Source organism: Berghia stephanieae, chromosome 7, assembly GCF_034508935.2.
Source record: "Berghia stephanieae isolate SIO BIC M18660-M18661 chromosome 7, UCSD_Bste_1.3, whole genome shotgun sequence".
NCBI lineage: Eukaryota > Metazoa > Mollusca > Gastropoda > Nudibranchia > Aeolidiidae > Berghia > Berghia stephanieae.
In genome coordinates this window covers 7,451,153-7,461,152 of record NC_088366.1, presented here as the reverse complement: position 1 = coordinate 7,461,152, position 10,000 = coordinate 7,451,153, and the positions used below count along the sequence as shown (strand labels likewise).

Genomic DNA, 10,000 nt, shown 5'->3' with positions numbered 1-10,000 from the left:
CTACTACAACCACCACCACCACCACATCAACTTCATTACCACTACTACTACTACTACTACAACCACCACCACCACCACATCAACTTCATTACCACTACTACTACAACCATCACCATTACCACATCATCATCACTACCTCTCCTACTACAACCACGACCACATCATCATCATCATCATCATCATCATCATCATCATCATCATCATCATCATCACTACTGCCAGTACTTCAACTATAACAACCATCACGACCACATCATCATCACTACTACTACAACCATCACTACCACTGCTACAACCACATCAACTTCTCTACCACCACTACTATAACCACCACATCACCATCCCTACCACCACTACTACAACAACAACCCCATCACCGTCCCCACCACTACTGCATCAATCACCACATCACCATCCCTACCACCACGATTACAACAACTACCACATCACCATCCATGCCACCACAACTACAACAACCATTTCATCATCATCTCTACTACCACCATCACATCACCATCCCTGCAACTACTATTACAACCACCACAACGCCACCCTACCACCACCAATACTACTGCAACCAGTGTTGCAAGCGCCGTAAAAACCCTTCAAATAAATTTAGCTCAAATCTCTCTCTCTCTCTCTCTCTCTCTCTCTCTCTCTCTCTCTCTCTCTCTCTCTCTCTCTCTTTCTCTCTCCCTCTTCACACAAACACACACATACACACACACACACACATAAATAAATTGCGCTCACTGGATTGATTTTCATGTTCACCTTTTTGTACTTGCCAATAATAGCTAATCACAAATACTTTAACCTCAAACTTTAGCCTCTTTAGTTTTTCAAGTTCAGATTGCTCTACGTATCACTAGATGCACTCTTAGCACACACACACACACACACACACACACACACGCGCGCGCGCGCGCGCGCTCTCTCTCTCTCTCTCTCTCCGCTCTCTCTCTCTCAAACACACACACACACACACACACACATACTACAACCACCACCACCACCACATCACCACTACCACTACTACTTCAACCACCACCACCACATCATTATCATTACCACTTCTACTACAACCACCACCACCACATCATCATTACTACTACAACCACCACCACCACATCATCACTACTACTACAACTACACCCACTACTAGAAATACAACCACCACCACCACCACCGCATCATCATCACTACCACTACTACTACTACTACTACTACTACTACTACTACTACTACTACTACTACTACTACTACTACTACTACTGCTACTACAACAACAACAACAACCACCAACACAACATCATCCTCACTACCACCATTATTACAATCACTACCATTAGGATTTGGAGCTTTACTTTATTTGAAATAAAACTGTGGGGCTGTATTTGGCAATGTGTTTATATATCATAATCTACGAGTAGTTCTTATCAGTTATCTATTTAGATATATACAATATTTAAACAGGGTACCAAATACCATCCAAAGTCCTTTTTTTTTTTTTTGTGTGTGTGGGAAAATTCCTCTTTCGCCATTGAAATTCCTCCGAGTGGTGCCTGAAATTTCTGTGAGTCAAATTGAAAATTGACGTCTTTGCAAATTTTACTATTCTCGTCAAATTTCCAATGCCCGGATCTAAGGAGTTATCTGTGCCCACTGTTTTGACTGTGCGTGAAAATGGTGCCTCACATCAAAGTCGATTTTCTCAAAACTTGGTTTTTACACTCTCCCTACTTCAAACGGTCATATCTCGTCAATGAATAATAAGAATTTTATAAATTTGGTACCAACTTTTAAAGCATAAAATAAGCTATGATTGGGTACCAAAATCCCAAAATTGAAAAATCCGACTTAATACCGTTTCGAGGCGGAGGGTCACAATTTCCCTTATGGGATGAATAAAGGGAATTCCATATTATTTATTTATATATAAAAATGTCGCACTGGTTTGTCATCATTATTTTATTTCCTGGCAATAGGATTCAATAGTCTGATGTCACATCCGCACAGCAACCAGCAGCTTGGTACTAAACAAAGAAAATCGGTACTTTTTATTCTTCATGCTGGTTAAAACTTTTTCATATGTCATGTGATCAGAACGTATAAAAGTCAAAACATGATCAGATTTATAATAATGTTTTTCTCTTCTGGATACACTTTTATTCTCGTCGGAGAAGTATTTCATAACGACGTCCGCCATTGTTCCGATAGTTTATAACCAGTTTCTAAGTTACTATGCGTCATTGCGAGGGAAGTGACGTCACAAAAGTTGACACGCTTTCCCAAATTGGTTGTCATTTAGAGATCGAGGAATCGATTTTGGCGACAACGTTGTGGCCTGATGTTTACGAAAGAGTGAAAATGGAAAGGCTTCGTATGGGAACAAAACAGACAATGGACGTTACGGGTACAAACCTTCGTCAGCACAACAATACACAAATAAACGTGGAAAACAATAAAATATAATGAAAAATAACTTGTATCGTCTGTACTCAATGGTGGTGCAGTATACTCATTCATACTGCACCACCATTGGTTACAGACGATACAAGTATTTTTCATTATATTTATTTGTTTTCACTTTATTGTGTATTTATTGTTGTGCTGACGAAGGGTTTGTACGTAACGTCCATTGTCTGTTGTCCCATACAAGCCTTTCATTTTCACTCTTTCGTTAGTATTTACGATCACCGGCTTCAGGCAGCCTTACCGTTTCGGCCTGATGTTTGTTGAGTTGTGAGCGAAAGAAAAACAATACGTCATGCAGGGTATGTAATTCGGATTACTTTACAGTTCATACTATCCTTCCACAGTTTTTTCCCTTGGATTAATATAATGAACGTGCCAACGAAAACTTCGATTTTCTGAGGGGACGTAATCAGGATTTCATCGCTGTTTAGTAATTTTTTCCTCAGTTCTTTCCCTTGGCTTTCTAAACTTGATGTGACCACCGTGCACTTATTTTCAGGTCTGGTGACCAACCCAATTTCTTCTGGGTTCATTGTTATAATGGAAATTTTAAAAGATAAAAAAGCCGCAAAATATTGTCCTTCACAACAATGTTATACTAGGCCCATAAATGGGCTCGGATGTCAAACCTGCATAATATGTACACGTCGGGCCTGATGACTAATCTCTGGTTTTCTCATTCAGTCCACAACAAATACAAATTATTTCGACATTCACAAATTGCTATAACATCGATTTTTAACACGTCCATCACTTTTACAGCTTGATGTAACTTCCTTGCCTGGTAGAGTGTTCGTACATTCCATGTTCCCAAATGGAGACTATGTTTTGATCTGGGAGGTTCAAAGGTTTTTTTCAAAGGTTTATTCAATCTTAGGCTTTCGCCAGTAATTCATATAAAATGAGGACAACATACATGAAAGTGAGAAGAAGAAGAAGAAGAAGAAGAAGAAGAAGAAGAAGAAGAAGAAGAAGAAGAAGAAGAAGAAGAAGAAGAAGAAGAAGAAGAAGAAGAAGAAGAAGAAGAAGAAGAAGAAGAAGAAGAAGAAGAAGAAGAAGAAGAAGAAGAAGAAGAAGAAGAAGAAGAAGAAGAAAAGACTGGTAAATGGAACACAAAAAATGATACAATTAATAAACACACAAAAATTCAACAATGGTAATACCACCAATGCTCACAACAACAACAACAATAATAATAATAATAATAATAATAATAATAATAATATAATAATAATAATATAATATAATAATAAGTAATAGTAGTAGTAGAGAAAAGTAGTAGTAGTAGTAGTAGTAGTAGTAGTAGTAGTAGTAGTAGTAGTAGTAGTATGTAGTAGTAGTAGTTCTAGTAGTAGTTAGTAGCAGGTAGTAGTGTAGAAACATATGAAGAGTAGTAGAAATGTAGTAGTTAGATTAGATTTAGTAAGTAGAATAGTTAGTAAGGTTTCTATAAGTGTAATAGCATGTAGAAATAAACAAATGAAACAAGGATTGTTAGACAATTCTACTGAAAATATTAAAAAATTAGATTTTGAAGATAAAGTCATGAATGAAACTTTATTTAAATGGCAAATCCTGATAGATTGTCAAATTATAAACCTTATAGATTGGATAATAAAGGTATATGATTACCCAATGAGTACGAACTCAATTGATACATTTGAAACATTAAATTAATCTTTATCTATTAATGTTTTCGGATTAGAAGAGGAAATAAAATGATAAGTTGCTTCAATCAATATATCCATTATATTTAAGTAATAATAAAGATAGAGAATATAAGATATATTTATTGTATATTACTGAGGAAGAAAAAAAAACATTACTGTCTTATAAAAGGTTTTGACGCAGTGCTAAATAAAAAGCATAACAAAATATATCACTGGAGAAATTGGATTAAATAGTCTGATGTCACGTCCGCCCAGCAACCAGCAGCTTGGTTCCAAACAAAGAAAATCAATACCCTTTATTTTCATGATGGCTAGCACTTTTACACATGTCGTGTAATCAGAATGTATAAAAGTCAAAACATAATCAGATTTATAATGATTTTCTCCTCTGGAGACACCTTTATGGTCGTCGGAGAAGTATTTCATGAGGGCGGTGATGGAGATAATGGCGTTCACCATTTTCCCGATAGTTTAGAACCAGTTACTATGCGTCATCATGAGGGAAGTGACGTCACAACTGTTGAACCCTAATGTATTACTGCTTCTAATACAACTGTCAATGCAATAGATAACCATTTAAAAGACCGTTCCTTAAATAAACCTTTAAAAACAAAATTACCAGAAGAAGGTACAACATTAAAGTTACCATTTGTTGCTTAAGCAGATTTTTAATCTCTTAATCTTTCACTGGGTTATTTAAGTGTAAGATTAAGAAATAAAATTAATAAACTGCGAATTAACCCTCCCCGTACCAAGTTTAGGAAAATCGCCACATTCGTTACGATACAACCAACATTTTTCTTATTCAAATTTCTCTTGTACATCACAAAATTTGAAGAAAATGAACAGTGTTTTGTAGAGCATGTTTTGTTAAAGAAATTATTTATCGCAAGAACTTACTGCTATTGTGTTTGAGTGATAAAAAATATATTTCTGTGTTAGTTGGGTGTGAAGTTTTGGGAAAAATCCTGAAAATGGCTGGTAAGGAGAGAGTTAAGAGCAAACAAATAATGTTAACTCAAAAATAATTTTAAAAATTATTATAAATAAACTAATAAAAAACTATACACTTTATAAAAATGAAGTCAAAACTATTCGTCATAAATTTCAAACAGGAGAGATAAACAATTAAAAAACCCACTTAAAATCGAAATAAACGAACATTGTATCGAAAACACTTTAAAAAACCTATCGATAAAATATTTCATCCATGGTGGGAAGAAGGCAGACCAATAAATTTAACTCCTCAAGAACTAGACAAATATTTTAATAACAGAAACTCTGAAGTTTTAGAATTAGATGAAATTTCAGATAAGTTAGCATAAAAGACAAAAAGAGAGAAGATAAAACTATCTTTTAAGGATTATACGATTAATTTAAAGAAAAAAGATGTTGTATATTTTAATTTCCAGTTAGTTTCACAATATCCTGATATTATCCCAAGTGATAATATTTATTATAAACCAAGTTTATATTCTCAAAAAGGGTTTATTGATTTATGTTTGAAATATTATAATAAGATAAAAAAGGCTTTAATTTTTTTTAATGTTTAAACATACTGATGCAGAAAAATAAAAAAAATTATAAAACTCTTCTGATAGTTGTTATTTATATGATCAAGAATTAGAAAAAGATATAAGGTGAAAGAACCTAATGATTTGACTGGGGAATAAGAAGAATTTGCATGTGAAAAATGGAATACACAAGAAGCAAGAGGTGGAAAACAGTTTCCAATATTCTTTCATAATGTATAATTATGGTGATAATTTCCATTTTCTAACAAAAGAACTATTAACACATGAAATAGAATATATAAAAGTAAAAGTTTTACCTAAAGATAGTGAAAATTTTATTTCAATAACTTATGGGGATCGATATTTTAAAACAATATTTAAAAATAGTTATAGATTCTTTCAAGCAGGAATGGATGTTTATCTAAATCATTACCTGATGAAGAATTCAAACTACTAAATTTTAATATAGCGAAGAACAGTTACAAGATTTCAAATATTTTGAAAGTTTTTATCTCTATTGTCTTCTGGCACTTTTCTACTCACTTCATATCTTGTTGTTACCAACATAAGTGCCCGCTCCACTCACTTTTCTGAATTTATAATTCACCCATAAAACCGGAGCATACTCAATGTCTCAATCGTTTCTATGTTATATGTTTGTGATGAGAATATTGGCTATTAAGCTTAACTGCTGGTCAAAATTACTTCGCGATGGTGGCGAACGAATCGGCGATCTCAAGAAGTGGGTGAGAGAGGGATCTAGAAATGACTTTGGGTTTGAAACGAATATTTTATGTGTTCGTGGATAGCTCACACGGTAGAGCCACGCTCTCACCTGCCAGGCGGAGTTGTCGTACCAATAAGGTCGCAGGTTCAAACCCCACCACCGCCGCGAAAAAATTTTTTTTTATTCTCTATTGTCTTCTGGCACTTTTCTACTCACTTCATATCTTGTTGTTACCAACATAAGTGCCCGCTCCACTCACTTTTTTGAAAGTAAAGAAAGAAGCTTTAAAGGCATATTTCTACATGAATATTTTGATTCAATAGATAAATTACATGAAAATTCTTTACCACATAAAGAAGAGTTCTATTTGACATTGCCAAAAAAAAAAGATATTTTAGAGAAAGAATATGAACATGCTAATAAAAGATTTAATAAATATTGTGAAACATTTGACGATTGTTTACTGTTATATCAGAAACTAGATGTTCTAATATTAAAAGATGTATTTGAAAATTTTAGAGATCTCTTGTTTAAAACTTTATGGAATAGATCCTGCATATTGATATTCTGCTCCTAGATTAACTTGGAATGCTGGATTACATGATAATGAAATGAAATAAACGTTTGGACATGGTAGTAGAGGAGGATTTTCAGGAGTACTAGGTAAAAGATAATATATAAAAACTAAAAATAAATATACTATAAAAGGTAATAAAGGTGAATCAAAGTATCTTCTTTATACAGATGCAAATAGTGTATATGGATGTGGAATGTTTGAATCAATACCTTATAAAAACTTGCAATGGGTGAAGCATGCAAGTAATAATATAATTTCTTTTTGGAGATCTGTGTAATGGAAATACTGGAATGTTATTCAAAGTTGATTTAAAATTTTGTGGTGGTGGTAATAGCGGTGATCGGAGTGGTGTTGGTTGTGGAGATGATGATGAGGATAATGTTAGTTGTGCGGATAATGATGATTATGGTGATGACGATAATGATGACGACGACGACGAGATACCAAAAAAAAAAAAAAATCCCGGATCTAGCCTCTTACCAATCTCGTCGTCATGAACGAGATCTCGATAGGATCGATACTGCATATCATTTGAGAGCCTCCATAAAGGTGGTGTATGTTGTGCAACTTCAAAGAACAAGGTTGACCGAAAGTGATGAGTGGTTGTGTCACACCAAAAGCCCTGTGGCCTGAACCATGGGGTATTGTATGTAATGGTGACGTCACTGTTTCAACGCTCATGAATTAATTAGTTGAGGCTGGTCTCGCAATCAAAAAACAAAGTTTGTGTTTTAAACCCATTTGAATCAAACGATAACATCAGCGTGTTTGTCTCAATGAGATGTGAAAAATGATATAAAAATCAAGAAAATCGGCCGATAAATAAAAACGTTGTTTAAAAAAAGCTAAAATAAACAAATGTAATTTTTTAAATCAAATTTATTCGTTTTCAATAATTTTTTTCTGAAATAAAGACCAATGTTCTTTTTTTCAAGCCGATTTCAGCAATGTGAATTCCTCATAATTATATTTTTTTAACTTTTAGATTTTAGCTATTAGGCCTACTCAAAAAGGTGTTATATTTTTTGCAAAACAAAAGCGTAATACCTTGACGGTCGACCGAGTAGAGAGCGAGCCTGTGATTGTTCGAAGTCTTTGGGACGTTTACTCACAATTCTACACGAATAGATGGTGGCGGGAGAACAAAGAGGGTAACATTTTTATTTACCAAACATTTTTCTTGTTGCTAAATAATGCAAAGGAATAATTTCGCATCGGAAAAAAATAACTCGGAAGTTCCTATCTCTCTATTACAAGAAAATTGATACCACGAATGACAAAATCGGCCCACAAACAAAGGAGTTTTAAATTATTCATATCTACAAGTTTACAATAATTATCATCAAAGTCTTTTTTCAACACCAAAGTGGTAATTTTTGTCCGATTTTCACCAAACAAAGTGCAATGTCAACGATTTACACCCGCGAATAAAATAAAGGATCAAATGGCAATTTCTAAAACATATTTTATTTTCGTCTCAAACTGATAAACATCAAACCACAATTATTTCTAACCGTTTTAATCTTCCAGCGTGATAGGCAGACTCCATCTTCGTTCTGAATTGTTGTGACGAGAGAACGGGAAAGAGAATTTGATCACGTGAGCCGGAGTGAAAATCGTTAACTGGTATTGTCGACGACAACGACGACGACAACTAGAATGGCAGTGCTGTTTCTCGTCTCTACTATTTTTTATTATGATTCCCATGTTGTTTCCGTACTATAGGCGTCTCCTCGTCGATTTCTTCCAAGGCCCAGGGTTGAAGCTCACTGGAGCTGAAGACCAGATAGAAAATACAGGCAAAAACCTGGAGGCCGATCACGATGTAGAAGACGATGTGCCAGCTGTGACGATCTCTCTGGTGGGAAGACAAAACATGGACGCATAAGAAAATAATAATGAAATCTGTTGAATTAACAAAAGAGATGCTAGGCTGCTAGACGCCGTGGGCTGTAAAAAGTAATAAACAAAGATGAATATAAGAGCTTCAAAAAAGAACTAAATACCAAACACGGAACGTTTCGGGCTCAAAACCCTTCTTAAGCCAACAACAACAAAAAAATCCCAAATAAAGACATAAATACATTATTAAATTCCAGATGTCACGTCCGCCCAGAAAGCTTGGTTCTAAACAAAGAAAATCTGTATTTTTTATTTTCATGCCGGCTAGAACTTGTTCACATGTCATGTGATCAGAATGTCTGTATAAAAGTCAAAAAAATATGATCAGATTTATATTGTTTTTATCCTCTGGACCACTTTTATGCTCGCTGGAGAAGTATTTCATAAGGGCGCCCGCTATTGTTTCAATAGTTTAGAACCAGTTACTAAGTTACTATGCGTCATTAGGACGGAAGTGACGTCACGACTGTTGAAGCCTATTAGATGATCCGATAAAGCACATTTGGGAGGGCTGTTCCTTCTATTTAACCCATGGATAGTCTATCCACCAGATCAGATTAGATCCGATATCCCAGGTATATTAACTTGTTGACTTGATTCGTTTGCTGAGAGCCTCTTGTTTGTTTTTGTTTTTTATTTTAAGGGTTTTACGGCGGTTGCAACACATTCATTTAGGTCATATCAGCGCCAGTAAATAGGAAGAAAATGGGATAGTAAAAAGTTCCAGAATTACAATTAAGCACCCAAGAAAAAAAGTAAGACATAAGGGAACTGGGAACAAATAGGGATCAGATGTAGATTCCAAGAGCATACCACCAATGTACTTAGTTTGGGATCAACTATAAGTCTCATCCGGACACAAGCACAAAATCCAACAAAGAGGAGCATACTCAAATGCTTACATTATACATTCAAAATAACAAATATAATAATACATAACAGAGAGATGATTTACAAGGAAAATAATATCATCTCCCAAAACATTATGCATTTGACTATGTCCTTCTCAGGTCCAGGACAAACCCAAGTAATCTCATTCCAAGACAAAGACAGAAAGCATGTTGGAAAACAGATATAAGGGGAAAGAAGACACAGTATGTACCTCCCCTGCCCACTATGGGAGGTCAGGAAC

General features: G+C 34.8%; 1 protein-coding gene across 1 annotated transcript in view; it reads right to left on the bottom strand.

Moving 5' to 3' along the window:
• Window positions 1-7,290: 7,290 nt before the first annotated feature.
• The window catches only part of LOC144976513 (sodium-dependent phosphate transport protein 1-like), a 4,646-nt gene continuing 1,936 nt past the window's right edge, over window positions 7,291-10,000 (bottom strand). Inside the window, exon 2 of the mRNA XM_078920804.1 lies at window positions 7,291-8,824. Coding sequence (XP_078776930.1) covers window positions 8,651-8,824 — 174 coding nt within the window. The 3' untranslated portion in view covers window positions 7,291-8,650. The remainder of the gene's footprint in view (window positions 8,825-10,000) is intronic.